This window comes from Hetaerina americana, unplaced genomic scaffold (assembly GCF_022747635.1).
Source record: "Hetaerina americana unplaced genomic scaffold, ioHetAmer1.1.p SCAF_32, whole genome shotgun sequence".
NCBI lineage: Eukaryota > Metazoa > Arthropoda > Insecta > Odonata > Calopterygidae > Hetaerina > Hetaerina americana.
The window spans coordinates 3,427,475-3,444,652 of NW_027286897.1; the positions used below are offsets into that span (position 1 = coordinate 3,427,475).

At 35.8% G+C, this 17,178-nt stretch overlaps 2 protein-coding genes across 2 annotated transcripts; one reads left to right on the forward strand and one right to left on the reverse strand.

The window, feature by feature from the left end:
- Nucleotides 1-606: 606 nt before the first annotated feature.
- LOC139691287 (ADP-ribosylation factor-like protein 3) lies at nt 607-6,257 on the reverse strand. The gene is made up of 4 exons (XM_071589046.1): nt 6,208-6,257; nt 5,862-6,122; nt 3,098-3,334; nt 607-2,049 (listed from the first exon to the last, which is right to left on the reverse strand). The coding sequence occupies exons 1-4, from the start codon at nt 6,208-6,210 to the stop codon at nt 2,002-2,004; spliced, it is 549 nt and encodes a 182-aa protein (XP_071445147.1). The 5' UTR covers nt 6,211-6,257; the 3' UTR covers nt 607-2,001.
- A 106-nt stretch (nt 6,258-6,363) lies between these two features.
- LOC139691299 (RCC1 domain-containing protein 1) lies at nt 6,364-16,647 on the forward strand. The gene is made up of 6 exons (XM_071589060.1): nt 6,364-7,071; nt 7,152-7,240; nt 7,331-7,553; nt 7,633-7,759; nt 13,858-14,258; nt 16,052-16,647. The coding sequence occupies exons 1-6, from the start codon at nt 6,927-6,929 to the stop codon at nt 16,219-16,221; spliced, it is 1,155 nt and encodes a 384-aa protein (XP_071445161.1). The 5' UTR covers nt 6,364-6,926; the 3' UTR covers nt 16,222-16,647.
- Nucleotides 16,648-17,178: the final 531 nt, after the last annotated feature.

Genomic DNA, 17,178 nt, shown 5'->3' on the forward strand with positions numbered 1-17,178 from the left:
ATCTTACTTAGTCTTTTTATTTGTTATTGTCACATAAAAATTTGGAAAAATAAGCCGAATACATGGGAAGTTCCCAATAAAGTGAACTCATACTCTCTTTCTAGAGAGATCTTCATGTATGAAATACCCTCGCAAAAGGGAATCAACGCAGATACCCCTTTGAGGTGGTTTTTTGACAATGAAGAATATCATCCCCAGATATAGAAGTTTTTAGAAACAGAAAGATTGAGTTTTAATCAGCTCAAGATACACTTGATTAATTTGACTAATTACAAGTCAGGTAATTGCATCACATATAATCAAGTGCTCTTCTTCTTTTCACTTCATGAAAAATAATATCTAGAGTTATATTATGACATGTATAATGAAGTACATGTAAATTTTCAATCTGAGGATCAGTCGGACAAAAAAGTATGTAGTACATTACATATGGGGAATATATTAACCATTGGAAGTCTTAAACCTTCTGCAACATTAACGTCACATATCATTCAAATGGGATGCACTTTATAATCATTATTTATGTAAAAAATCTTCGCTCAAACATGATGCAATATATGTTATTTCTATCATATTTCTTTAAAAGGGAGGTAATCTTCAGTGAAATGTTTGTGAATTTAATTTATTTGCCCAAATTACAAAACAAAGTCAAGTTCACATAATTCACATGCATGTAGGCACTTGGATGTAGTAAGGGGCATTTTTAAAACAGGTGAAATAATAATTTATTATAAAAAATAACATAATGGTAACATTCCTTTCTAACAAAATAACATCATAAAATAAACTTACAGCCATTTTATGATATATTTCTTATAAAACCACACTTATTTTACTAAAAATTATACAAGACATCAAAACATTTCTAAAATGTCATTTTACAAGCATAAATAAACATATGCCACCCAAATGAAGTAAATTTTGGCATAAGAAGGTAATACTATTCATGTGCGTTGTGTCTGAAAAGTGTGTATTGACTATTCAAATAGAATTTTGATCTAATTTGTAGAAAAAAAGAGGAAAATGATTGAACGGACTGAAGTGGAAATGTCGTAAACAGAAGTAAATTTAGTGTTTAAGGCACTTGTGTAAAGGCATTTGTGCAGATAAAATGTGTTTCACGCACAACAATATTTAACAAAAAAAGACAATACTGTGTTGACTAGATTCGTTACCATAACAAACCACATACTGCTGTGCATACGAAAGTGTTATTAAATTGCTTATAGAAGTTGCAGAATGGGAAAACCTACCACTCAATGTTAATCATGAAATAGTATAAGAGTATTCATAATACTGAATTCAATGTGAAGGCATAGAATTCATTGAAAAAGGCAATTGAGTACACATCAAAACAGCACAAGTTGGCCCTTAATTTTATATTAATAAGACTATGCCAGTGCAATTATGCTTCAAATGCTGAAATATTAAAGAGTCAAAATGTTTCAGACAAAATAAACAAACTGTGATAATACCCTTCCTTCTTACATTGCGAGTATTTAGAATTGTGTACTTTAAAAAAAGTAGAAAAAAGCACCAATTAGCTCGTCAAAATATAGCTAGAGTATACTGAAATTTCTGGCTAATTCAGAATAACAAGGTCCTGTGATATGTTTTGGGCTTATAAAAATAAATATAAAATAACTCTGTAATGTAAGTGTTAATAATATCAAGAAGAAAAATTGGCAATTTTTATATAAAAATACGTACATCCCTAGATAACATAGCTTATTCAATCATTTTTTGCAACCAGTAATAAATAGCAATGTAAAAAAACACTGATAACTGCTTACAATGAAGGATAAATAAGCAATCTAATGCTGGAAAGTTTGCCGACTCTTAAAAATGCTGACATTAAATGGAATGCATGGACGGATGAGATCAAACAGTTAAAAACTGCATCAGTATTGGCTGTTTGTCCACTCATCAAGGATACATGAAAACTGACTTCATACATATTGCACAGCCATTCTAATGACTAGGAAATGATCAGGAGCAGACTTATTTCTTTTTATTTCGAACATTTTTACAGACCCAATCCATGCCATCCTGAAAATAAACATGAGTAAATGAATTAATTGCAGCACTTGGTAAGTACAATAATCTACCACATTGAATAATTTAACAACTTTTTAGTTATTCAAAGAGAGCAAATTGAAATGTCTCTCTTTCGAGCATCACTAATACAATGAAATTAATTTAATTCCCTGAGATAATGGTTTTCTCTACGTAAGTGGGAAATATAGAGGAAAATAAAGCAAAAATTCAAAAAGCAAGCTCACTGAATTTAATCACATTGAAATGATTAGTTTGGCAACACTTGAAGGAAAATTAAATTGATAGACATCTTTTCCCAAAACCCTTCAACTCTAGACCTTTCTGACAGTGCAGTTGCAAAAATATAGTTATAACAAAACTTTCAAAACAAAGCATACCATTTGGGATGGAAAAATAGAATATGAGACCTTATTATACACTATCTCTCCTCATAGAAGCTTCATTTTTTACCACTATCCCATATGAATAATAACAATTACACAATACATGCATTAGACCAAAGGTTTATGTGTAAGGCTTCAAATTTGTACTAATTATAAGGCAGAACCTTGTGACAAATTTACTATCATTTAACTGCATTCTCCCTCACAAAAACATAACACCCATTAGTAGTTTTTAAAGGACACCGTAGTTGTCTCAGGCTACATATTTATTAAAAATATTTGAATTTACACACCTTGATAAAATAAACAAATCTTTGATTAAAAATGTCATATCATCGGTGCGGCTCCTTAGCATTAACCACACCAGAAGGTCAATAGGAACTCCACATGCATGAACAGTAAGAAAAAGGTAACCTTTCAAAATAATACTTATGTGCCAGACAGCCTCGATTACTAATGCACACAAATTTATCCGCAAAAGTTCCCCGAGGGTTCACAGAAAATAATGGTGAATTCCTCAAAAAAAAAAAGGGGTGTCAACAACGAAGAGAGACATAATAGGCCTGACACACCTGAGTCTCGAATATGTGTGAAGAAACTATGAGCTTAAGTTGCAGTCAATGAAAATGGCCGAATCCACCAATCGGCTAATTTACCTTGACACCTTCCCCAGTCGTAGCAGAACAGGCTTGAATCTGCCACGCTCGATCTTTCAATGACAACAGCCCCAACCCCTCGGCAATTTCAGATGCTGGGGCTGCACCCAAAAGATCTTGTTTGTTTGCATACACCAAAAGGGGTACACCTAGAAGCTTTTCTTCCAATAATAGGTCCATTAGTTCCACACTTGTTTCTTCCATTCTCTTGCGATCAGCACTATCAATGACATAGATCTGAAAAGTAGTTTCATGCAAATTTTGAAAATGGGAGGAGATATTGCGTGATGAATAAATAATTCCAAATCTTCCCAAATTCCAATGAGCATTATATTACATAACGAAGCGGGCAACTTGAAAAACAAACAAAATTATGACTACTCAAAATTTTGAATGGCTGGTCGGCATTCCTACTACGTTGAGGCTAAACTGTCAATCTAAATACAAAGCTTAAACTAATACATAAAAATAGACTACAAAATCACTAGGGCCTACTGAAAAATTGAAAGCAAAGCTCAACTATTATGGTCTGCTATAATAGAGTACTAAATTAGTCATTATTAAGGCAAGTACACTGGCTTAAGTTTGCTTCTATAAATAGTTAATTCCATTCCAAAGAAACTGCAGGAGATGCCGCAACAGTAACTTTCAACGGAGTCATCCGCTAATGTGCATTTCAATGCAACAATTTCAGAGTGTAAAAATCATTCGCCTTGACTGGGATTTGAGGGATCTGGGTTCGAATCCCAGTCAAGGCGAATGATTTTTACACTCTGAAGTAGTTAATTCCATTACTGCACCATTACCACGTAGATCTGCATAAATAATATTTTGTCAAATCAAATAAGAAGTCTTGGGTATGTGGGTAGAGAAAGAAACTTTGCATTACCACATAAAGATTTATTACTTCACACAACCATGGATTCAATGTTCAGCATCATTTGGACTTCCTGATGATGATGCGCAGCATCAAAACCATGGTCGTGTGAAGTAATAACGCTTTAGGTGGAAGTATAAAGTTTCTATCTCTACCCTCAACACGAAAGAATTCCACTGAGTTCAGCCTGAAACTGTCTGTGTCTAGGGTATGTTTCTAGACTTTTCCAAGGTTTTTGGAAAGGTGAATCAGCAATTTCCAATTACTAAAACTTAACCAACAAGCCATTGCAGATGCAACATATGACTGATCAAATCCTAATTACATGATAGATAGACTGCCATATTTACTACGAAGGAAAAAATTACCTTTCCACCCAAAGGTTTGTCAGTGAAGACATTTATCAAGGCTTAGTTCTCTACTTTGCCGTATGTTTACTCTATATTAATGATTCTCCTAATAGAATTACAAATGGGCCCTATAAAGCACGTGGATGATATGAATGTCGTAATTACTTGCCCTTATATCAGAGAAACTATAAATACTAATCTAGTTGCTCAGCACCTGCTCTGTTGGGCTGGAGACAATTTGCTGATCCTTAAAGATGAGAAAGCTCAAAAGGTTAATATCTCCAACATAAATAAAAATTTTTGAAATTTGCATTGTTGAAGGCAGTTTTCAGTGCCCAATTTTCTGCACAAAATGTCTTGGTGTTCGCTAGGACAGCCACATTAATTGGTACGATCTTATTATTTACTTAAGTAAAAAAGTAAACAATTTTTTCTCATCAGGAGTATCCGACATTCTTGATCATCTAATACTTAGATTAATACGATACAAAGCAGGTATACGTAGAGAGGTAAGTCAGACAGGACTATTCCTGACAACAGCAATGCGAAATTAGCTTTCGGCAGGTGAAAACCATTAATCATAACCCCTATATTATATAAAAACCCCTAGCAATCTTGACATGAGTAAGAAATATACAACAAAAACATAATTACCTTACAACCATAATTCTCCAGTAAATTTCAAAACATACTCAATAAGCATTAAAAATCTATTTCACAGGAACATGATACCCAAAACCCAAGGCTGGAATGAAACCGTATTTTTCGTGTAAAATAGAAATTACAATAGGCTCCCAAAAGCCTCAATTGCATGCACAAATCTCAGCCACTACAAAAATGCAAATGATGAAGACAAATTGGTTATCTAAGGGTTAAACCACATTTAAAAACCTACAGTTACCAACCCAGTGGGCTAGTTTGATAGGCGAGGGTAGAGCTTCGCCTACTAATTGTGTTAAATACTAATGGTAATGGTGGGTTAAATTCAAACATCGGGGAAGGGGAGCCAGTTCTTTTCCTTGTGCCGCCTTTGGTTTCTCAAGAAGATGCGATACCCAAAAAATCACTAAGCTTGCTTGAAGCTGAAGGTGTCCAGTGATGCCACTTCGAACCCAGGCCCTCCGCTCAATGGCCCCGCGCTCTACCCACTGGGCTACAACGCCCTCTGAACCGATTAATGCACAACATTTCAAACTACGAATTCACGTTCTCCTTGGACGCGCACAAGCCTGCCACTTAAGACCGAAACTACTAACTCGTAAATCCTTAACAGGTTCCATCCGCCTATTTTTATACTAAAGCATATACATACGAAGTCAAATGGTCTAAGCATACTCGCCTAAACTGCCCTTAATCAAATGTTTCACCTTGTAAAGACTTCGATGAAAAATAATCGAAATAACTACATTTCAAAACTACGAAAAACCCAGCGGATATCGGCTATAGTTTTATTATGCGATACTTTGTATATTTCTGCCTAAATGTACATGGCGCTAAAAATAAATTTAAATCATTGGCAAAGAAAATGTTTTCGTACCAAAACATCTGTGTTTTCGAAATAATTCCTCCAATAAGGTCGAATTTTCCTCTGGCCACCTATGTCCCAAACGTTCAATTTAAATCCATCAGATTGAACGGACTTAATGTTAAATCCTTGGGTTGGAGTTATGTAGTCTACGTCTTCGGATGCCAGTTTTTTCAATAACGTAGTTTTACCAGCGTTGTCTAGACCCAGGAGAAGAAGTCTTAATTCTTTATCTGGAGTCGACCTTAATTTCCTTAATAAAGCCAACAAACCCTATGGAGAGAAATTTCTTTTTACAAAACGCAAAATTTGCCAAAGTTTTATCATAACAAGAAAACAATCTCGAGCTCCACCTTACCATGATCTACCTCCGCTTTGCCTTATTGACTGACTGACAGTTGAGAAACGGTTCAAAAAATTTGTGAAATCACCTCGATCTATCGACTGAGTTAATCGATCAATCGAACAATGCATAGCCTTACGAAACATAGTAATTTCCTTGTGATAGTCATTTCTGTCAACTACTGCTTATACATTTGTATTATGATGGCGAATTACAAATCTTGAAAAAGTGATTTTTTTAAAGAATACAAATCTTATACGAGTTAATCTTCATATCTAAATAAGGGAATATACATGACACGAAAGCTATTGATATTTATAGTTAGTGTATGGTAGTTTTGCCCGGTTCACCAAAACTTTGTTTGATAGTATCGACGTCGCATTAAGGTATGTCAGTCACACAGACTTGACTCAGTTAACTCCACCGAATAATAAAATTCGAATACTAAGTCAGAATAGAAAAATTATTAACATAACGCAAAATAATAACGACCAGGACATTTAGAACATTACTCCATCTAAGAGGGTAATGAATAACTAACATTAAAGAAATGCCAGGCGAAATTCTTAGCGCAAGCGTTCAAAAGTTTCAAAACATTCAACATAAACTATATGGCTGAAATAGTTAAATTAAATATCACCTGTGCAGCTTTTTCCTTGTATCTCTCCGTGGGCCAAGTTCAGTTGAGTGCTTTTAGCTCTCCGTGGGCCTAGGTCAGATAAGTGCTTTTTCCGATGAGAGCTTATTATTGTGGTTTCAATGGTTTCGGCCAGTTTCCTAACAGGGAAAATAATAACTTTTCAATTTTTACTCCAACTGTTATTCCTTTTGATATTATTTTCGTATCTTGTGCATGGAATAGGATATGTTTTTCTACTGGTAAGTTGTATGCATTGCAAATATTGCATGAGAAAATGTTTTTTATTGCGAAGTGTTACATTATTTAAATTAAATATTAGGATCAGAGTTATATTTATCCGGCTTAATTGATGAAGAATTTGGCAAATTGGAGAAACTCTCGATACCTGTTGGGAAAAAAGTCACACAGGTCAGTCGTGCTGGTGTGGTAAGGTTAACTTAATTAAGAGTTATCTTTTGATGTCACTATCAAACTTTAATTTGTTATTTCCGCTGTAAGGGTTCATGTTCTAGGAGCAATATACTTGTCATTACTGAAGATGGAGATTGTTGGATACATCAGTTTTCTGGTGCGTGGAAAAATATTTCAGATCTTTTAAAGACAGAAGTTGATTCGCACGAGTTAATAAATGAAAACTTAAGTACGGAGTCATCATCGAATGATCACCGGATAACCAAAGTTTGTTGTGGAGACAAATTAAACTTGGCTATATGCAATTTAGGTAAATGCTATTTTAAATGAATTAGTTGGGCACATTGATTAATTAAAGTTATAATATTCTTAATTTGCTTTAATTTTAGGTCAGATTTATTGCATTCCATCGGCTCTTCCAATTCCTAGAAAAAAAGTTGTGGAAATATCATGTGGCTTTGATCACTGCTTAGCCTTAACTGAGGATTCAATTGTTTATTCGTGGGGCTCAGGAAGGTAACGTGAATTTTAAATTAATTAAAGTTACCCCTAAAGGATCAACTAACGCGACAAAATATAAATACATATGACAAAGTTACATTTTTACTATTTTTAAGCTTATTCTCCATTCAAATTGAGAAGTGTCATAGCATTTTACAAGTCTTTGACTCCCGTAATCATGCAATTATGTTGGTAGGAAACTCACCTATATTGTGCATTTTATTGTTTCCATATCTTCAAAGCGCAATGATGCTAGCCATTTCTTTAGGTTTATGAGTAGGTGGTATTCAATTGATGCAAAATCTGAGCTGTACAGCGGGGATGGGATGGTGTTTTGGCTAATGTTCTGGCTTCTGACTCATAGGCCTCAGGTTTGATTCCCGGAGGTGATAGAATTTTTCAATGGTATTCTGATCCCTACTTCCTTGGGGTGCCTTGTGGTACCATGGGATGCACTTTAAGTGAGTATGCAGTCTGCCTGATGGAGTGTTAAATTGTGGATCCCTTGGCATCTTTTATAAAGTGTAGGCTGTGCTGATGCTCGGTTTTTATCCTCATTTCCCTGAACAACATACCCCTACCATATTACCTACCTATCCCTAATGGCACAGATGACCTCAGCCGTCCCCTCCCGTAATAGCTATAACTACTGAGCCGTGCAGTGATTCAAACGACTCCCAATTGAATTATTCTATAAGGTTCCAAGTATGTATAGTAGAATTCAGGTGGGTATACTGCAAAGAAGACCATATTACAGGTGAGCATGCCATGGTGTTTGTTTTGAATCATTCTCCTCAACTTCTTGTTTTATGCTAGGTCTAATTTTTTGACACCACCTGCACTTATTATGCTCTCTTCACACACTTTACTTAGTTGGTGGTGAACTTCAACAGTTTTTCAGTTCTTGGCTTACAGAAATCTAATCACAATGTACAACTCTCGCAGCTGGTGGGATTTTCATTTGCAGGTCACATTTTGAGTGATGGTTTTAGAAGTAGATTGAACAGATGGGTTGCCAAGGGTTGTGAAGTGGGAAGAGATGAGGGAAAGGATTGAAAAGGGAAAATGCAACCGATTTTGATAACTCACTGGAAATTCCATTGTCAATGGGTGTGAGCAGGACTGGGTAGATTTTGGTTGTACTTTCATCATTTCCAAATGGCATGAGGGCACAAGTGGTTCCCAGGGTAATGATGTGGTTTAATCAAAAGTTAAGGTAGTTTGTGAGGCACAAGTAGTATCCAAGGAAGTATGAAAAGGAAAGGAGAGAGATAAAGAGAACATTGCAATGTCATTTGAATGGAAAGTACATCTTCGTCAAGCTAAGTATGATTATACAGTGACTGCAGAGCATCACAGGGAAGTAATGGAATTGTAAAACAATGGGAGGAAAGGGTGGGTTAAATCCGTGAGGATAACTGAAGGAGGGGGATGGCAATCAAGCCCAGGCCTATATTTAAACTATTGTCAAATTTGTGAATGAAAACACAATCATTGGAGTCAAGAAGATAGTCAGAGTGACTATTTAAGAGCTGAAAGTCTGTGGAAGCTATGAAGGGATTGGTCTGTACTAGGTGTTTAGCAACGTTGAATCACTCTGGTCCATTGTATTTTAAGAATGTCCTAAATGTTCCTTGAATCCTATGAAGAGTTGGGATTTGGTTTGTCCAATGTGCATTTTGTTGCATCATCAGTATTTCATTCATGAGATTGATTCTCTGCAACTTTCCATTTTTCTCTATTTGGTGTTAACACCCTCACTCCATAGAGCTCCTCTATTTTCCACTGTTGTTTAAGTGCATGAAAAATCTTTCCCTCAATTGTGTCCTTACTAATGCATTGTGGATCAGTTTTATGGGTAAGAAAATGAACATGATTGATTGGTAGCAAATAATGATGCCCTATTCCACTGTTAATAAAATATATTGCAACCTAGGTTTCAATATTATTTCAGGTGGAGATGACCAAGTAATGTTGAAACCTAGGTCAAAATGTATTTTATTGACTGTGGAATAGTGCATTATTATTTTCTATGAATTAATCCATTGTGCCTCAAGATGTGTCCAATGAATATAGTTCTATTTTTTATTAGTTCTTTTCTCTTCTGCTCTTGTATATACTTCCTTACCCCTCATTTTGTCTGTCCATTTAATGTTCAGCATTCTCTTCCAGCTCCTTGTTTCAAAGGCTTCTATACTTTGCTGATCCACTTTTAAAATGTTCCTGATCTGTGGAATGCCATGCTCCATGCTAATGCTTAGATGAACTGCTTCCTTGTTCACAACTATAGATTCTTTGGACACAGTAGTTACCTCTTCTTCATGAAGCCTTCTTAGCTTGAACTAAAAGTATTCTATGGTTTACGTTGGTTGAACACCTGAGATCCCAAGTTGTACTGCTGCCCTGGTAGGTAAAGGATTCTACTTGCTGTAGTTTCACTCCTTGAATTGTCTTTTCTGCTTTCAAATGTTTCTTCGAGAGACAAGGATTTTAGTTTTCTTCTTGTTGATGCTATTATATTCCCAAAGTGCTTGGTCCATAGCATTTAGAATTGCTTGCTGGTCTTCTTGTATTTCTATGGCTACTGTGATGCTATTTATGAACTGGGAATGTTAATTTCTTTGATATTCACTTTGACTCCATCCTTTTGTCTCTTCTAAATATATGTTTGATACTGCTGGTGAGAGATTGCACCCTTGTATAACATTTGTTTATTTTGTCTTCTATTTTCCTTCAGTTTTTCATTTTCCATGATGTTATCTGATTCTTGTAGTGGTAATGGATACTACTTCTGTTGTTGTAGTCCAATTCAAGTGCTTCCAGTATCTTGAATATCTTGTTCTATTTGACATTGTCGAAGACTAAGTGCATGAATGCCACATATAATGGCTTGTTAGTGTCATGTTTTCATTCAGTACCCTCAAATTGAGTATTGCCTCTCTTGCTCCTGGGTTTTTCCCTAGTCCAAAATAATTTTTTATGTGGCTTTCTTATTTCTTTTGTTCTATTCCTCAGCTGATTTCCCAGGTGCGTGTTTTTGATGTTCAAGACATCAGCGTCAATGTTCTGCATTCTTTACTTTTATTTTTTATTGGTTTCTTAGGTATTGATATTATCAACCTATTCTGAAAGTCCTCTGGTATTTTTACACTTTCATAGCTATCTTTGATTATTCCAAAGAGAACTTTGCTTTGATCCTGAGTGCCTTGATTATTTTTCCATTTATTTTGCCAGCTCTTGGTGCCTTGTTCTTTCTCAGTGTCTAACAGCTTGACCAAATTAGATTTTCAGCATTTTTGGGCTCTATTAATTATCTTTGACAAGATTTTGCTTTAATTAAGTCATCTTCAAATTGCTTGGGACCCTTGTAGAGTACTTCAATGTATTCATTCCACCTCTGCAACTGAGTGAAGTGAGCTACCATTTCCCTTTTTAATCCTTACCTTCCCGATATCTTTCCCCACTTCACAGTCATTGGCCATCAACCACCAATAAAGTTAACTGTATCAGTGTAACTTTGTGAAATTCCTTCATATTGAAATGCAAAAACATCTTTGTTTTTCCACATCAACAATCTGTCCAACTAACCTTTTTCTCTTCTTTGGTTAAAATCTGATTTCTCTTTCACAACATTTGTAGAGCAAACTGGTGCTATATCTCTTACAGCATCCCTGTATGGGTACCAAGTCACAATATGTGCCATGAAGGTGGCAGTGCTCTTCCTACTTCACATCACGCTACATAAAAATTTGTTGTGGTGGTCACTTTCTGGATAATCCTCTTAATATTTTTCCTTCCGAATTTTTTGGAGGTGTTGAGTAAAATATTCACAATTTTCTTTTTAAATTGTCCCCTCATAAATGACTAAACCAAGGCATGTTGCAAGGATTTGCACATTGTGATTGAGGAAGCAATGGTGACTTCTTGTGTAATTATGTCAGTTAGTTTAAAGGAGGGAAAGCTGGTGACCGTTAGACAATGCAGCATCTGCACCTCTGTCAGACTGTTGTGAAAGCATCCGATTCTAGTAGGTTGAAAGAAGTGGCAACCCTGTCATTAATACAGAAAGTTTTTAAACATTTACAGTTCTGACTGACCAGGCTTATGTCAGTTAGTTTAAAGGAGGGAAAGCTGGTGACCGTTAGACAATGCAGCATCTGCACCTCTGTCAGACTGTTGTGAAAGCATCCGATTCTAGTAGGTTGAAAGAAGTGGCAACCCTGTCATTAATACAGAAAGTTTTTAAACATTTACAGTTCTGACTGACCAGGCATGGGGTATTTTGTTGCTTAGTGAAGTATTTTTTTATATTCCACCAATTTATGGTGACTACTCAGTTTGGAAAAGTCTAGAATAGCTTAATTTCTTCAAATATGAGGGTCATCCGGAAAGTAGTACCCGTTCGTGCCGCATGAAGTGCTGACGACGCGAGTAGCCGCTGGACGAGGTCAGATAGCTTCAGTGGCTTGTCTGCCTTCTCTGAGCCAAGTTGCGTGACGCTAGCATTGCCTGTGTTGTTTCTGTGATTGTTTACAATGTTTAAAAAAATTGAGAACGCCGCCAGTTGTGAAGTGAGGGCAGTGATTAAATCCCTCAATGCAAGAAACGTTCGCCCATGTGATATTCATCGCCAATTAAAGGAGGTGTATGGAGACAATGTAATGGACGAGTCGTCTGTTCGGCGGTGGTGTCGCAACTTCAACATGGGGAGGGGGAACACACACGACGATGAGCGTTCGGGGAGACCGTCTGTCATTACAGACCAACTGGTGAGCTCAGTTGACGAATTCGTGAGGAACGATCGGCGCGTCACAATTGATGACATCTGTGAGCATTTTCCCAATGTTTCTCGAACAATTGTTCATGAAATTGTTAAACACCATCTGCATTATGCAAAAATTTGTGCAAGATGGGTCCCTCGCGTATCTCAATGAGCTGGCGGCGAAGGACTATGCAGCAGGAATACAGAAACTTGTCACACGTTATGACAAATGCCTTAATTTGCTTGGAGATTATGTTGAGAAGTAGTTTAAAGTATCCTCTTTCAAATAAAATTTTTTATGTTTGTTAATATTTACTTTTGTGTCTTTAATTCACGAACGGGTACTACTTTCCGGATGACCCTCTTATTTAGGAAAATATGGAGAAAAATTTTTAAGGCCTGGAATGTGATTATCAAATCAGGAATTTAATGTGGTAGCTGTCTACTTCCTGTGCAAAGAAAGTTCCCTAAAGTTGCGAGATTAATTCATGTTTGCTGTAGGGTCTCATACATTCAGACCCATGCAAAACCAAAACTACAGTAGTCTGACTTTGGTGATATCAGTGGCATGTTCACAATGAGGGAAATAGACAGGAAAATCATGAAAAAAGGAATTGAAATGATGAAAGAAGACACTGCTTTTTGACGTTGAGTATTTTTATTATGCCCTAGGTTTTGTTGCATCATAGCATCTTCATGTGTATTTGTTCTACCTGAAAATGTTACACTGTAATGAAACATAGGTCATAATAAATATACATCATGTGGAAAAAGCAAAGTGTCTTCTTTCATCATGAAGGGTTTCCTCCACATTATGCCTGAAACTGTTATTTAAGGAATGGAAAGTCAGGAAAATCAAGAAAAAGGAATGGGTACTGAGGAAATGAATGAATATTGCGTAACTGGTATTTTTACTTCTGCTTAATAAAGTTCTTGAGCTCTGTACAATTAAGACACATTGAAATGAATGTAATAAAACCCTGCTTGTAATAGATGGAGCATTTTAAGTTTACTAATGAGCTACACATTAATTGATTCCCTCAAAGACATTCTCATTCATAAGGCATCAGCGGTGTTAATTTTTTTTAAATGTATCCTGTTTATGGTTGCTTTTCCATAAATTTTATTTGAAGTCTAATACAAAAACAATTAAACAGGTCTTGAGTAGATGATTATATTTTTTTAGTAAGAAGTAGCTAATATTGATGATATTCACTTATTTTTCTTATTAATCAATGGCAATGTCCTAAGAAATTGGTATTTTTTTAAAAGGAAGTAAGCATTGGGAATTCATTTTATGTTGATACAAATCAAAAATGGCTGAAATAATTAAGGAGAAGTATTATTTTAGGAGAGGACAGCTTGGGCATGATGTTCTTGAAGATGAAGATTCACCCCGAGAATTGGAAATGCTTTCTGGGCTGCAAGTGAAGAATATTTCAGCAGGGGGATGGCATTCAGTTGCGGTAACAAGTGCAGGTGATGCTTATGTATGGGGTTGGAACTCATCAGGGCAGCTGGGCCTACCTTGCAGTGAGATACCAAAGAGAGTCGATGAAGAAATGGAATATACTATGCCTCACTCAGTTGACACGAGCACCCCTTCTGGCTCATCTGAAGAAGCTGGAGGAGATACAAAGGAAATAACAACAATCCAAGCTCTTCCAGTTCCAATTAATTTTCCTCCAGGTGATGAAGGGAAATTGATGATTGCTGCCTCCTGTGGAAGCCGGCATACAGTTATATTAACTGGTAAGCATTGTTTAAAAAATTTCAAAGTGTAATCTATTTATTCAAAAATATGTTACGTGATATTAAAAGTTTGTAATTTTTCAATGAGTTCACTGACCCTTTTCGATAGATCACAAATATTTGTCAAGTTTCACATGTCATTGATTGTTGAAGTAAAAGCAGAAAATGACAATATTTAATCCTTCATGTATGTGTTGAGGTTGGATGAATAAATATTATTGCAATATATGCATGGGAAGGCACAAGTACCCGGCCTGACCTAGAGATGGCGGTAGTTGTTTGAAAAATATTACTATATTAGAAAGTATGCAATCTATAAAGTATATGTTTTAAGTTTGAAGACGCCATGTTGTTTAGTATTTGTTTGGCAGCCATCAATAATGAGGGTTTTCAGTGAATTTGTGAAAATGGAGAAAATTGATCATTGCTATGTGATACAATACTTTTATTTGAAAGGCCTCAGCCCAACCAATATTAAAGCTGAACTGGATTCTACTCTGTGTGAGTCTGCTCCTTTGTTTACAATAGTAAAATATTGGGTAGCAGAGTTTAAACGAGGCCCTACGAGCTGTCAAGACGGGCATCGCATTGGTCGACCAAATGAGGTGACGACTCCAGAAACAGTGAAGAAAATCCACTAAGTGATACTGGATGATTGTCAACTGAAATTGTGCAAGCTAGCAGACATGGTAGGCATTTCAAAAAGTGGGGTTCATCGCATATTAACTGAAAATTAAGACATGGGAAAGCTGTGTGTAAGATGAGTGCCACGTTTGCTCACACTCTAGCTAAACCAGTCTAATGAAGATATTTCCATTGAGTGTTTACCAAAGTTTCACAGCAACAAAGCGGAATTTTTGTGCAGTTTCATAACCATGGATGAAATATGGGTCAATTACTTCGCACCCGAGACAAAAGAACAATCAAAACAATGGATTCAAAAGGGAGAACCAACTCCAAAGAAGGCATAGACCATTTCATCTGCAGGCAAGGTCATGACGTTGGTTTTATGGAATGCACATGGGATAATTTTCATTTACTATCTTGGAAAAGTAAAAAATATCAACGGCGAATATTAAGAGAACTTATTGTAACGTTTGAGCCAAGAAATCAAGCAAAAGCGGCCACATTTGGCTAAGAAGAAAGTGTTGTTTCATCATGGCAATGCACCAGCTCACCAATCCGTAATTGCAATGTCCAAAATTCATAAGTTAAAGTTTGAATTGCTACCTCATGCACCCTATTTGCCAGATTTAGCCCCCTCGGATTATTTTCTGTTCGCAAACTGGAAAAAATTGCTCGGTGGTCAAAGATTTTCCAACTGTAGAAAAGTGATGTCGGCAGTTAATGGCTATTTTGAGGAGCAAGACAGTTCTTATTATAAAAAGGGTATCAAACTTATTGAACATCGCTGGGAAAAGTGTATTGAGCTGAAAGGAGATTATTTTGAAAAATTAATACATTTTTTTCCAAAATTTTTGTGTTTTTTTCTGTTGGGTTGGGTACTTCTGGGATTACCCTCGTATTGTATATTTGTATGTGCTCCGCCATTACCAAGCTCCTATTTGTAATGCCAATAAGCACTTCCAATTTACCACTCTGGGCCTCTTCTTCAAGAATGTTCCTACAACACCCACTGTCAAAATAGTCGAGTTCTTGTAGTTTTCTTCAAGTGTCAGTTGCTCAGTACTTGAAAATTTATTACATGCATTCAAATCAACTTATGTTTTTATTTGTAATAAATGTGACCCAAATACTGTGTAATAACTTTATTCCATTCACTATCTTTGCAGATGATGGAACTGCTTGGGGTTGTGGGTGGAATTTATATGGACAGTTAGGGTTCTCAGATTGGTGTTTGTACAACACCTTAAGTAAGATTACAATCCCAGGTCAAGATTACTGTAAAATTATTAATGTTGAATGTGGAAGCTGGAGTACTGTACTATTTGTGGATGGCTAGAGGTATGCACCTAAATAAAATTATTTGATTTAAAAACCATCCAGAGTGCATTAAATCCCTAATTTCAGAATGAATTCAGCTTTATGGGAGTTCCACATTTATTGCTTGCATACACAAGTAATTAATGCTACTCTAGTTTCCTTTTTAATATAAAAAATATGATAATCAGATAATATGATGGCATTTACATTCATTTGGAGTTGCTGCAGCTAATAAGGGTTGTGGATGGAAAACCTATCAACCGTTAGGGCTCTCAGTTTGTAATTTTTAAGACTATTTAACTAAAATTTCCATCCCAGGATGAGTGGGTTAAATTCATCAATACCTTCTGTGTTGAAGCTGGAATACTCTTTTTCTTTTTGAATGATTAGTAGGACATTTTAAGGAATTAAAATAACTTGGTATATAACTCATTCATAGCTCAATGAATCCCTTATAGACAATAACATAATATGCCAAAGCTACAAAGTGTCTATATCTAATGATTGATTAAATAATCTGGCTCAATTTTGATAGCTTTATTTGCCTTTTTTATTCTTTTTCCCTTCCTTTTTATGAGGCTTTTTAATTTTATTTCCTTCAGATTCATCTTCAGTTTGAGGAAATAATTGTAGGAAGAAATCCTTTCCAATGCCATTTGCTTCCTTTAAGGGCAGTATGTAAATATTTTCATCAACTTCCCAGTTTTCTTGAACTACTTCTTCTGGTTTTGGTATCTCATCTTCATTTTGCAACTCTTGCTCCTCGTGCCTCTTGTCCTCTGACTGAAGGTCACCTTTCTTTTTTGATTTTCTATCTCTTGATTTTGAAATTTCATCTGTTTGTTGCAATGTCAGTTCATTTGATTGGCCAACTTGAGACTGACCTTTCTTTTTCTTTCTTTTATCATTCTTCTTAAGATTAAGGTCCCCTTGAGATGCAGAGTTGATCAATTCAGATGGAACTGGGCAGGGCGAG